This window comes from Hordeum vulgare, chromosome 3H (assembly GCF_904849725.1).
Source record: "Hordeum vulgare subsp. vulgare chromosome 3H, MorexV3_pseudomolecules_assembly, whole genome shotgun sequence".
NCBI classification, from domain to species: Eukaryota; Viridiplantae; Streptophyta; class Magnoliopsida; order Poales; family Poaceae; genus Hordeum; species Hordeum vulgare.
In genome coordinates, this window is record NC_058520.1 from 240,475,668 (window position 1) to 240,488,297 (window position 12,630).

Genomic DNA, 12,630 nt, shown 5'->3' on the forward strand with positions numbered 1-12,630 from the left:
AAGGATGCACGGGTCAAAAGAAGAATTTGTAGAGGCGCTTTGGCGAGTGGGTTACCTCAATGAGCAGCTTCTACTGGCCGCACACGGTGAGCACACTGCGCCGGATGCCGATGTCAAACCAGCCCTCGTCGAGATGTCTGACGCTCATGACACTGCCCTTGAGCATCGGGATGAAGTAGATATCCGTGAACGCCCTGTGATCTCCCCCCTTGTCGGTGAAGACGACGGTCCCGCGCCCGTGGATGTCCACCACGGATCTATCCACGAATCGCATCTTCCTGATGATTGAGCGGTCCAGCTCTGCAAACAAGTCAACCAAACCAGTCATGTGTTTCATGGCGCCGGTGTCAAGGAACCAACCCTCACTCTACTTGCCGCTTGCAAGCGTTGGTGTGGTCATGGCTCTCTCCTCGTTGAGGAAGATAAAGTCCCACGCACATGTCATTGTTGGGGAGCCATCTCCCGCCAACGTAGTAGGCCCCGAACAACTCGTCGTTGGGGTGTGGGTGACCAGAGTCGTCGTTCGCTCCTGCACGGACTTGATAGCCGCCGTCATCATGGCCGGAGCATGGGCTGCCAGATGTGTCGTTGTCGCGCCATCTTGTGCGGGCTTGTTAGGTCCCGAGATTGTTGGGGACGCCGTTCCGGGGTGTGGCTCCCCAACACCCACGCCTTCATCACTTCCCAGTCGACAGGCCCCGAGAACGTCTATGTCGAGGTGTGACCTGTCACTGAAGGGATGGTTCCCGTGGACGGGCTCCGTGCCTCTAAGGCGGAATGGGTGGTTGTCGGGGTCGTGGTCATGGGAGACGTCGTGCTCTCCTACACGGGCTCGACCCTTGCCAGCATCATTGTCGACCCACCGTCCACGCCTGCCTGCACGAGGTTTGCCTCTGTCGTGGCTGCCTCTTCGGCTATCCTCGTGTGGCAGTCCCGGACCAAGTGACCCGGTTTGTTGCAGTAGTGGCACTTGCCACCTCTACGAGAGCCTCGCCCAACTCTGCCTTGTGCTACTTACTTAGCTACTAAGCAATGCAACAGCAGCTCTTCAAGTAAAAAACAAATTTTTCTTGCTTTGCCGACATGCAGCCATGCATACACCTGAGACGGGGTGAAGTCCACACACAACATGCCTTAATGTGGTCTATTAGCTATGATTAGCAAAGATGCTGCCTGACAAAGTAGTCTATAAGACTTGGATGATCTCTAATAAGCTCCAAACCCGTGGTAGTCTATTGGCAGTGAGGTACTGGTTAAGACTTTCAGTAAAACCTGTTCACACAAAACTTACAATTCAAGGCATGGTCCATTTTCAAGTCGTGGATGGATGTAGCTTAAAGCTCTAGGCAGGAGTTCAACTTAACAGTCTTTGTTGAAACACTGATATATTAAACAAGTAGTGAGAAAAGGCAAATCTCTAATTAGGTATTTGAAATCTAGTGAGGGATTGTTAGAAATAATGGGCTAGGCCCATGTACAATTTCTGAAATCTCAAATAGGCCCGTGAATAAAATGGCAAGTTGTGGTTCTAAAGTTTAGTCCCATTCCGCTAATGGAGAAAGTGTTTGACCTTTTTATATAGTGGGTTCACCCCACCATACTAAGCTATGTGTTGAGGAGAGAAAGAGAAGACGACACATGCGCGCTAGCTTGGCCGGGCCGGGCCGGGCATGGGCTCAGGCGGCAAGGGCGTGCAACATGCGCCTGAATAGTCTACCGAAATCTAGTCCGTGATCTTGCAGGGGCGCAACTTCATTTTGCCGTTTTATTTTTTGATGTCTTGACAGATAAGTTGGTTGTTTCTTGTCTGGTAAGTATACGACTTAGAAACCAAGTCGGTTTGAGATCTCGATCATGACATGATGCCCGCTGTTAGAAAGTATTAGTATCAGTCTAGGAGTCCTTATTAGTCTATTAGTATTAATCTAGGAGTTCTCATTAGTCTATGTTTACTTTCCTTGCACCTCAAGTCATATGTAATATATATATTCCCCTTGGGCCTTCAATATAGACAAGTTGCTTTCATAACATGGTAGAGCCTTAGGTTTTTTTCGCATGCGCAACTCGTGCTCCGATCTTCTCCACGCAGCCGTTGTTCGTCTAGCTGCTGTTCCCGATCTCCTTTTGCTCCAGCCGCCGTTCCCGTCGCGGGATCTCGTCTCTGCTCCGCCGCTGGCCCATCTCCCGCGACTCCCGCGACCCACCCAACAGCTCCAGACCGTCCAAGCTTCCGCAGAAAAGAAGGACGCGCAGGCACCGCCTGCTGCCGGCGACATCGTGCTGTACAGGGCCTCGGGCGGCATCGTGCTGGATCGTACCAGCAACTCCTGGTCGAGGCGGCTCGCATCTACCAATCGAGGCGGCTACAGATACGGGATCCTTTGCCCAATCCAGTACGTCTCCCTCCTGCTACAGCCAGCCCGGTCCAGGACGTCTCCCTCCTGCTACAGCCAGCCCGATCCAGGACGTCTCCCTCCTGCTACAGCCAGCGCTGCTCTCTAGTCACCAGCCGCCGCTCCAATTCCCCGATCCAGTTGCAGCGCTAGCCAGCGCTGCTCTCGATTGGATCCGGCTCGGCTTGCTACTGCTGATTCTCTGGTAAAAAAAAAATGTCTGCTGCATCCGGCTATGTTGCTGTCCCTCGTTGTTCGGTGATCTTCGATGGTAGTAACTACACCGAGTTCATTGGCTTTATGCGCATTCACATGCGTGGCATCCGTCTCTGGGGTGTTCTTTCTGGCAAGGTCTGCTGTCCGTCACGTCCGGTTCCTCCTGTGGCTCCTACTCCGCCGATCCCTCCGGCTCTTCCTGCGGATGCTCCTCAGACTACGAAGGATGCAGCTAAGGTTGCTGATGAGGCTGCTATCCGTGCTTATGATGCGAAGGTCTTGGCTTATGAGGAGGCTCTTCAGGTGTATCACGGTGCTCTGTCCTGGCTTGATGATGATGCTCGTGCTGCAGCTGTTCTCACTGCTAGTGTTCTGCCTCAGTTTGCCTCTGAATTTTTGGGCCTTCCTACTGCCTTTGAGATGTGGACTCGCCTTCGTCAGCGCTATGCGCCCTCTGGTGATGCCTTATACCTCTCCGTGGTTCGTCAAGAGCATGCTCTTCAGCAGGGTGACTCTACTGTTGATGACTTCTATGCACAGAGTTCTGCTATCTGGCGCTAGCTCGATTCTCTCCGCACTGCTGGTTGTCGTACTTGCCCCTGTTGCCAAGCTGTCCAAACCAACTTGGAGTTTCATCGCGTCTACGAGTTCCTGTCTCGGCTCCGTAAGGAGTTTGAGCCCCGGCGTGCTCAGTTGTTTGCTCGTGGCCGTATTTCTCTCATGGAGGCGCTTTCTAAGATTCGTGCTGAGGAGACTTGCTTACGTGGTGCTGGTTTGCTGGAGGTTCCCTCGGTGCTCGCTGCTCGGGCTACTTCTACGCCCCCTGCTGCACCGACCCCTTCTCACTCGAGTGCTCCGCCGCTCTTGCCCACTCCTTCTGGAGGCTCAGGTCGCCCCCGTCCACATTGTGGCTACTGCAACAATGATGGTCATATCGAGTCCCACTGCTACACGAAGAAGAAACACTTGCGCCAGGCGCAATCATCATCTACAGAGACTTCGTCATCTACCTCGACAGCTTCAGCCATCGCTTTGACTGAGCAGGATATTCTGCGACTTAAGCGTCTGCTCGCTTCTTCAGGTTCTTCCTGGACAAGTACTCCTGGTATTGTGACTCAGGCTTCCCGCACTGAGCAACCACCTTCTACACAGTCAGGACCGTCTCACGCACACTCTGGTTGGAATTGGCCTTCGCCGCCATGATCTTATTTTTTCTCTTCCGCTGCCATCATCCCTAATCTAGTGTGTGTTTTCTAGTTTTCTTTGTTTTCCGCTGCGTCCACCAAATCCGTTGATATTTTGTGTTTTCTCATGCCATGCGAGTCCACCTTAGTCTATCAGCCTTTTCTTTGGTCCTGATCCTTTCTATGCAACTTTTGTGGCCTATTTGCCCTTGTTGTTTTCTATAGGATTTTCTGGACTTCTTTTGCATTGTCGATCTACGTCCATCGTGCCTTATCCGCCGAGCTTCTTTCGCCGACGGTTGTCGTGGACTATGATTTTCTGCACAATGCTTTATTCTCTTGATGTGCTATCTTCTTTTGACAACCCATCTTCTCTTGATACTTATCTTGTATCTTCAAGTGATGCGGTGTCTACCTCTGATGTGCCATCTCTTCGTTCACTCCTTCGGCAACTCGACAAGTTTTGAAGACTCTTCATGCTACGACGACACTCTCAAGACGCGGATTTGGATTATCATTTTTTTTAGTATTACACCTCTTCAAATGCAATGCTATTGCATACGCTTTGCATTTGAGGGGGGGGGGGGTGTTAGGAAGTATTAGTATTAGTCTAGGAGTCCTTATTAGTCTATTAGTATTAGTCTAGGGGTCCTTATTAGTCTATGTTTACTTTCCTTGCACCTCAAGTCATATGTAATATATATATGCCCCTTGGCCTTCAATATAGACAAGTTGTTTTCCTAACACCCGCCTCTGGTATTCCTATATACTGCTTACCGGCCGCAGCCAAAGACATACCGAAAACACCTAGGGTTTTGCCTCATCTCGCAACTTGTGCCGCCGCCGTAGTTTACTCCACCCTGAACGCCACTGTGCATCGCCCGTGAAAGAGCAGGTGTCCGAAACCGTTCATCATTGTGATCCTACACCGGGAGAGGACGAATTAGGTTTTTGAGAAGCACTCTGCGCGACTGCTCAAGTTCGTCACCATGGATTGTCTTCCATCCAAGTCAGGCACGCTACTCATCAGTGATTTCAACGTCGGTTGCATTAGGGTGTCACCAACGTCGTCATCAACAACGTTGCTCCAGCAGTAGCTATGGCTACTAACGAACAATACATCTGTCGTGATTTGTCCATGCCTCTGTTTGTAGTTGTTGTTACAAGTGCGATATTATTGTGCATGTTTTCCTGTTCATCTACTATGCTAGGTTGATGCATGCTAATTACTGCTCTAGTCATCAATTTCTACTGGAATTAATCATGAATTTTATTAATATTCCAACAATCCAAAACCTAATTGTAGGCAATTTCCTGAGTTAACTATGGATGGATTCGTAGATGCACTGAGGCCGGGTAAGTTCACCGGTCTGCACTTTAAGAGGTGGCAGTTGAAGTTCATGCTTTGGCTTACTGCTTTAAAAGTTTTCCATGTTAGTACTGGCATCTAAGAGGGAGCTTTTGAAGATCGGAGAAGGTTCCAAAGAAGCCAATACTATCTTTCTGGGTTGCATTTTGAGTGTTCTTGGTGACCGTGTGTGTGATGAGTATATGAACATACAAGATGGGAAGACATTGTGGGACGCACTGAATGCTAAACTCGGTGCAACAGATGTAGGCAGTGAACTGTACATCATGGAGAGTTTCCAAGACTATAGGATGGTAAATAACCACTCTGTAGTTGAACAAACTCATCAGATACAGCGCATTATGAAGGAAATGGAACTCCTTAAGCGTGACTTACCCGATAAATTTGTGAATGGGTGCATGGTTGCAAAGTTATCTCCATTGAGGAATTTCACCACTACTTTAAAACATAAGAGGCAGGAGATATCAGTTGAAAATCTGATAGCATCTCATGATGTTGAGGAGAAAGCTCGGGCTAAAGATACTACTGAGAAAGAAGGTGAGATTTAACCTACCGCCAATATGGTGTAGAGATACCCACGGAACAAGAACAAAGAGAAGAACAAGCCTATTTTCGACAAGCCTGTTAAGATTACTACCTTCAAGAAGAAGTTGAACAAGGCTGAGATAGAGTGTTGCGCCTATGGGAAGCCCAGGCACATTTCTAAGGAATGCCCAGAATGTGCAGACCACACAGGGAAAACGAGCTTCAAGAAAGTCAACCTGGTGACTGCTAGCAATACTGATGGGTATGGTAATTTACATATTGTCCTTTCAATATTTCAATCGTCATCTTGGTGGATTGATTCGGGTGCACGTGTTTGCTATATGTGTGTGTGTGTGTCTGTAGTAATGTTATTCATCACCAGGGTGCGGAATAAACTATTTTGCACCCAAGGTAATTTTATTACAATTTTATTGAAAAAATGTGTTTGCTATACAAATAGTTACGTTCATATTAACACTACGCAAAATTTGGCACAAGAAAAATCAAAATATAAGTCATAAGACCACAAAAAATTACATTGTATGTATATTATATACAACTTTCTCCGTCCGAAATTAGTTGTTGTTCAAACGGAAGTGCTAGATACATCCATTTGAATGACAACTAATTCTGGACAGAAGGAGTATGTTTAGCGTAAAACATTTCTTACAGGCAATTCATATTTTCTTACGTTCTCGTTTGACTTTCGACATAAGACAAAATTTACAGGATATAAAAATATGGTGCGGTGATGTTAAAATAGAGGGGAGGGGTGAGGAGTAATGCCCCTTGGGCTATGCAGTACAGATAGGAGCTTCTCCAGCCGCCTCCCCCCCCAAAGGGCCTGAAATAGCGCCTCTTGGGGGCGAACCGGCACTAAAATCGGCCTGGGGGGCTCGGGTCCCCCCCCCCCCCCCCGAAGGTCGCCCCACAGACGTCGTTTTTCAAATTTAATTTGGACCGAATTCAAAGAAATTGACTCAATTTTGGACGAAATTTAGGTGATTTCATTTAAATTTGTACAAAATTAAAGAAGTACATAAAAACATAAAAAAAAAACTACGCCGCCGCCGCTAGCCTAGTTCAAGCCGAGGAGCTGGTAAAAGGCGATGTAGTCGCCGCCGTCTTCATCGTCGCCGTCCTGCGTGTCGTCGTCCTTGCTGCAGCCCTGCCCTGGATCGCTGTTGCGGAGGGGGGCAGTCTGCGCCAGCGTCTCCTTGTCAGTATCGGAGAGGACGATGACGCCACCCTCTTCGTGACCGTGGCGCCGCGTGGCGATCTCCTCAAGAGTGCGGCGCTGGCGCTCCATCTCCTCCCGGACGTAATCGTCGCACGACCACTTCAGGCCGGTATCAAGGTCGGCGACCATCTCGACGCGCTCCTGCTTGACAGCCAGCGGCGTCACCTGCTCCTTTGTCCTAACCAGCCGAAGGTGGCCACGGGGAGGTGAAGGTTGGCGACGGCCCTCGTCTATAACGAGGTTGCCGCCACGACTGCGACGGCGCTCCGACGTCTCCTGGGCTCGGCCTTCACGGTGGCAAACGGCGGCGTCGTGCCAGAGGAGCGGGAGGAGGAAGAGGAGAAGGGCCCCGCCATTCGCCTCGGCAGCCACGAGCTCCCGCTCCAGCGCGAGAGCGACGGCGCCGGGTACTCCAACGACGGCTCTCGAGGACAGCGTGGAGTGTGCGCCCGGGGACGGCCCACCACCGACAGCGGACGTCGGAGTTGTGGCGCCCCCTTGGAGCCATAAAGCCGTTGGTGGAGGCAAGCTGGTCGGCGTGGCGACGCTGGAAGTACGCCGTCCAGAGAGGGAAGTTGTCTGCGGCGTACCTTTCTTCCTGCCGCGCATGCTCTGGCAATGACGCCCGGATGCACGTGATCTCGCCGCGGCGTTCCGCAGCGGATGGTGGAGGGGGCACGGGGATGCCTTTGACACTCGGTCTCCAGGTGCCCGGCACGCGCATGTCTGGCGGCACCGGGTAGTTGGCCTCATGGAGGGTGTGTGCCTCCCACTCGTGCAACGACCGGCGGCCGAAGCCGTTGGTAGCCGTTCGGCCGCCGGGAACCGCTCCGCCATGGACGCGGGGAAGTTTTCAGATGGTGGAGGCGAGAGAGATGGGAGAAGAGGATGGAGGGGCAAGTGTGCGGCGACACGTGGCTTTTAGAGCGGGGAAGGGGTGGGAGTGGTGTGCACGCATGGCGGGAAAGGGCGGGATGCGCGGCGGCTTGCCATCACTGCTCCGCCAGACCTTGGAATCCGGCACATTGAACAGGCGCGAGAGCCAAGGCGATGAGGAGGACTAAGGTTCTCGGCGGCGCCCAGTCTCGCTGACTCGGCCGGTCCACACGGGAGGAATTTGGCGCGGTTTGTTTTCGCGCCAAATTTATTTCCACCGACGCCAACAGGCGCCCCCCGACGCGCTGGTTCGGCCTGGGTCCGCCGGCGCTAATTTCGGTCCAAACCGGCGAAAAACAAGGTCCTGGGGGGCTGTTGGGGGTGCAGCTGGAAATGCTCTAAGTTGCATCAATAAAACCAAGAACCAAAAATGGGTTGGTGGAAGAATAAGGTGGGTTTCTTACCTAAAGGACATCATGCTTCGGACCTGTGGAGCCCTTGGCATTTTCATAAATAGTGAGTTTGCAAAGAAAGTGATCCTGCGCCGAGCTTCCAAGTTTGTTGGTACATAAATTGCAGATTCTTTCGTTGTCAGCAACAACTGAAGCCTAACACACTGGTAACACAGAATTCCAATGGTTAATGAAGACACTAGTGCTTGTGAACTTAAAGAAATGAATACTACCAGTGAAATAAGTTGCTAAAAAGATAAATGACCTTCTCCCTCCAAGCTTCATCCTTTATTGAGTTCAGATTCAGATTTGCAAACAGTTGATTGTCTCTATTTTCATCCTTCAAAATACTGGGATTTGAAAGAGAGTTGGTTGTCAAAAAGTATTCCTGAAGGCGCACATCTCAGCGATCAGCATAGATCTTACCCTTGTCCATTCTTCATGATATCCTGTGTAATGATTTCCATTGTATCTTGTAATAGATTGGCAATCTGTGTTTTTATTGTTGTGTCATGCTCCTCTTCAGTTTTCTGTAAAACAAGTAAACAGTTTTTGGAGTGTTGTAATGGAAATATCATATAAAAATATCTTGCTAAGAAATCCAAGAACAGTAGCTATCGGTACCAATAGTAGAGTTAGCAGCTTATCGAACTTAGCACTTAGCTGGGGAAGTTCATCCAATCGGAATTCTCTCACGAGTGACTGACGTTCTATGCTATCTTCAAGACTTTCACGTATTCGATTAACAACTCTGTACCCATGAAGCAAATCGATAGTAACTGTAGTTAGAACCATAACCATATGGTAAATTAGTTTTGTGAGAACAAACAAAATATGCCTTACTTCTTATCACTTGTTTCTGCCATAAGGCTATACAGAATATTTAACAAAGTCTCGTAGCATTCTATTACGGCATAAAAGGTGTATGGATCCTGGTTTATCCTCTTCCGTAGTTCTTCATCCCTTTTCTTGACGCTCTTTGCCATATCAAGTGCCATTGGAATCTAGAACATTGTAGCCATGAGCACTACAGTATTAGCTCAGGGAGAAAATCGAGTGCTTAACCTAGTGCATGATTAAAAGAAATGTACCTTGCTAGCGAGAAGGAAAGGAGGCCACTGAAAAACGCTAGTGTCACCCGCAGATGATGGAACAATCAGTAAATCTCTCTCCCTAGAAACAAATGGAAAACAAATTTAGAAGCATGTTAACAAAAGGAAAAGACCAACACCAATAGCCAAAGCATGTTAACAAAAAGAAAAAGACGCCGGCACCAACAGCAAACCTATTGTTTATCAAGTCTTCATCTCGCAAAGAGATAATAAATGCATTCCATATGTCGGAGAACTTATCAATATGCAAATTTTTGTCCTCCTTCTGAAAAGAGTTTACACAAAGTATTAGAAGAGACAATAAATCAGCTATCATGCCAGACAAAAAGTGACAGAAAAATGATTGGTAACAAAATTTAGTAATATTGGACCTCACGCTCACGTCTCTTTGGTTGACTACCATGTCTAGGCACAAGATGTTTACCAAACGCTGTTGGGATTGCCTCGAATCTTGATCTTAACATCCCAAGAGTTCGTATCTGCAGGAAGGTAAATATTCTGCAAGCTTTACCAGCAGTAGCTACAGCCTCAACACTCCAAGGGTAAAAAGGTAACAATAGACATGGTACTAACCTCACCCAAGCGGCTGAAGGCACCATTTACTCCACCACATATTGTTGAAAAAATAGCATACCATATTTGTGTATCCATGAAGTATACCTATAGGGGGGAAAAATGAGCAGCTTCGTATTAACCCCCCCCCCCCAACACACACACACACACATACAAAACGCACGAATTGACACATACCATGACAATTGGTGCCCATATAGTAAAAACAACACCTAAATTATGCTGCACTAAAAAATTAGCATCCAATCAGTGTTTGAAACCTTATATAAAGAATTACCGTGATAATGCACTACTACAACATAAATCTTACAGTATGGAAAGAACTCGTGCCAGATGTATTTCCCCCGTCCCAAAAACATAATTGTCCTGGTAGGTCCAACTAGAGGAGAAATCTGCCAACATAACACAAATGTCGGTACACTTCTAATATTTGAAGCTCAAAAAAATATTTATTACATGTGGCACAAAAAAACAAAGGATTGTATGTGGCAGGTTAATCAAAAATACTGTTTGGATTCATTATTTGGGGTAGCAGGGGTTAGCAATAGATAATTGAATTTGTGAAGATTAGTTGGGGATGGATTAGTTTTTTTTTCTTTCTTTTTTTAAGTTGACTGATGCCTGTTCCTAATTAAGAGGTATAAAGTACCTTGCTCAGATAAAAAAATCTAGGGAAATTCTAATGAGCGACGCAGCACTAGGTCATTCCCGTGCGGCGGCTTGTGCCCAGGGCTGCATGCATGCATGCATGCACTTTTTTCTTCATGTAGTTACTATCCAATGTTCAATGCAATTTTGTTTCTACAAAATATAGAGTGGACATGCATGCTTGCCGGAATCTTCTACCTCGTATTCGTATCATCACAATATTGTTTTTGAATTTAAAAAATGATTTATCTCACAAACTAATAATTCGATTAGAGATCCGTTTCCACCGCTATGTTCATCTCGGTGAGGCCTTCAAAACAAGATCCTATATTGACATGTTTTGATGAATTTTTTTTGTGTGTTACCGGTTGCCACAATTACACCATCATAGTTGTCATATTACACATGTGCAGTTGTCATAAAAGTTATACATAGTTACAGAAACATTTTATATATTTTCAAAGCATTGCAGTGCTATGTGAAGCTACAAAGTGGACATTAAATTGGTACAAAAAAGATAGAAAATGCAAAAGTACCATGCTTCAAGTTTTTTAGTGGTTTATATTGTTGTTCATCAAGCTGACAACCAAGATGATTTAATTCGACAACTAAGTGAATAATAATGTGACAAGTAAGTAACAATAATCTGGCAAGTATCGACGAAAAAAAAAAGTTAGCAAAACATGTTAACATGGGATCTAGTTTTGAAGATCTCATCGCGAGAAAGCCAATTGTGAAAACGGATCATCAATTGAGATAACAGTTTGGGAGATAAATCTTTTTGAAAATGCAGATCAAAAGAATATTTGGTTATGTCATACTTGTGTATTGCTCCATGCATGCAAGAAATAGATGAGAGAGAGCCGCTGCATCGGAAGACAAATATGCGGCGCCGCTGTGTAGTTGGTTCCAAAAATCTATACTAAATATACAAACTGCAACCTTCAATTTTCATCCTAGCTTTGCCTCTAAGGGTCGAGTGCGCTGCATGGACTATTCTCTAAACAATGTGTTCCTACGCAAGGATGTGGCATAGCTAGCGGCATCGTTGACTCATACCAAATCAACCTGAACGCCAAGATACCCAGTGCAACAAAACTTAAGCTAGACACACTGATGACAGCAAGAACAACACCACAGCAGGGATGGGAGGGTGGGTATTGAAAGGGGGAGAAAATGTTCACATGGGGCCAACAAGGAAAGAAGTAGCGTCAAGCAGCTGAGGTAGGAACTCATGGTAGGATTACTTGCTTGCAATCTTGTGTTGAAGGAACCCACAGGCTGAAGGTGCCCACTAGATGAAAATATTGAGTGGCAAAGCACTCCAATAGTGATAAAAGAACTATCATTGTTGTAACTTTTGGTGTTCTTTTAATAGATGTGAGTTTGAAAAGCTTAAGTGTGCGTGCATGTTAAGAGCATAGCTTAGGACCTTAGGTGTATATCCTGTTTTTTGCAGAAAAGTGGAAGAGCCCATTCGGCCCATGTAGGTGTGTGTGTATCTCTTCAGAGAAACAGAGGAAAGTGATTTGGCTAGGAAAAAAGGGTTCCTACTGTGCTTGAGGCGAGAGTGAGCACCCTAGACGTTAAGTAACATCACACCCATCGCTCCCCCGGAACTCCATTAGCGAGCCTCCTGTTGGTACCTCATCTTATATCTTATTTTCATATGGTGTGTAAAAATATATAATTTGGTTAGTTGTTTTTCTCAATGTCGTCATGAATCTACAACAGACACATTCAATATATCTCGGCTACTATAACATGTTTACTTTGCAACCGGGTTTTTTTAGCAAATAGGGAAAATCATTGTGTTTCAGTTCATCGATAGATATAATTTTAACAAGTTATATCGACCGAAAGGCTGCAACCCCAGAGCACCCTAGACGTGAAGTAACATCACACCCGCCGCTCCTCTGGAACTTCATTAGCGAGCCTCCTGTTTGGTACTGTTAGAGTATATATAATATAGCCATGTACCCCTTCGTATGTATCCCATTGTATAAGGGGTTTTCTGCATATAGTCCACACTTGTGCATGTA

The 12,630-nt window shown here is 46.9% G+C and overlaps 1 protein-coding gene across 2 annotated transcripts in view; it reads right to left on the minus strand.

Annotated features, from left to right (window-relative positions):
* Positions 1-12,630, minus strand: part of LOC123443597 (callose synthase 7-like) — a 55,507-nt gene that overhangs the window by 16,697 nt on the left and 26,180 nt on the right. For both annotated transcript variants that reach the window (XM_045120046.1, XM_045120047.1), the window contains 11 exons: positions 10,251-10,332; positions 10,118-10,167; positions 9,941-10,027; positions 9,739-9,846; positions 9,541-9,632; positions 9,347-9,428; positions 9,099-9,259; positions 8,880-9,006; positions 8,682-8,785; positions 8,521-8,605; positions 8,268-8,419 (listed from right to left, as the gene is read on the minus strand). In XM_045120046.1, coding sequence (XP_044975981.1) covers positions 8,268-8,419; positions 8,521-8,605; positions 8,682-8,785; positions 8,880-9,006; positions 9,099-9,259; positions 9,347-9,428; positions 9,541-9,632; positions 9,739-9,846; positions 9,941-10,027; positions 10,118-10,167; positions 10,251-10,332 — 1,130 coding nt within the window. The remainder of the gene's footprint in view (positions 1-8,267; positions 8,420-8,520; positions 8,606-8,681; positions 8,786-8,879; positions 9,007-9,098; positions 9,260-9,346; positions 9,429-9,540; positions 9,633-9,738; positions 9,847-9,940; positions 10,028-10,117; positions 10,168-10,250; positions 10,333-12,630) is intronic.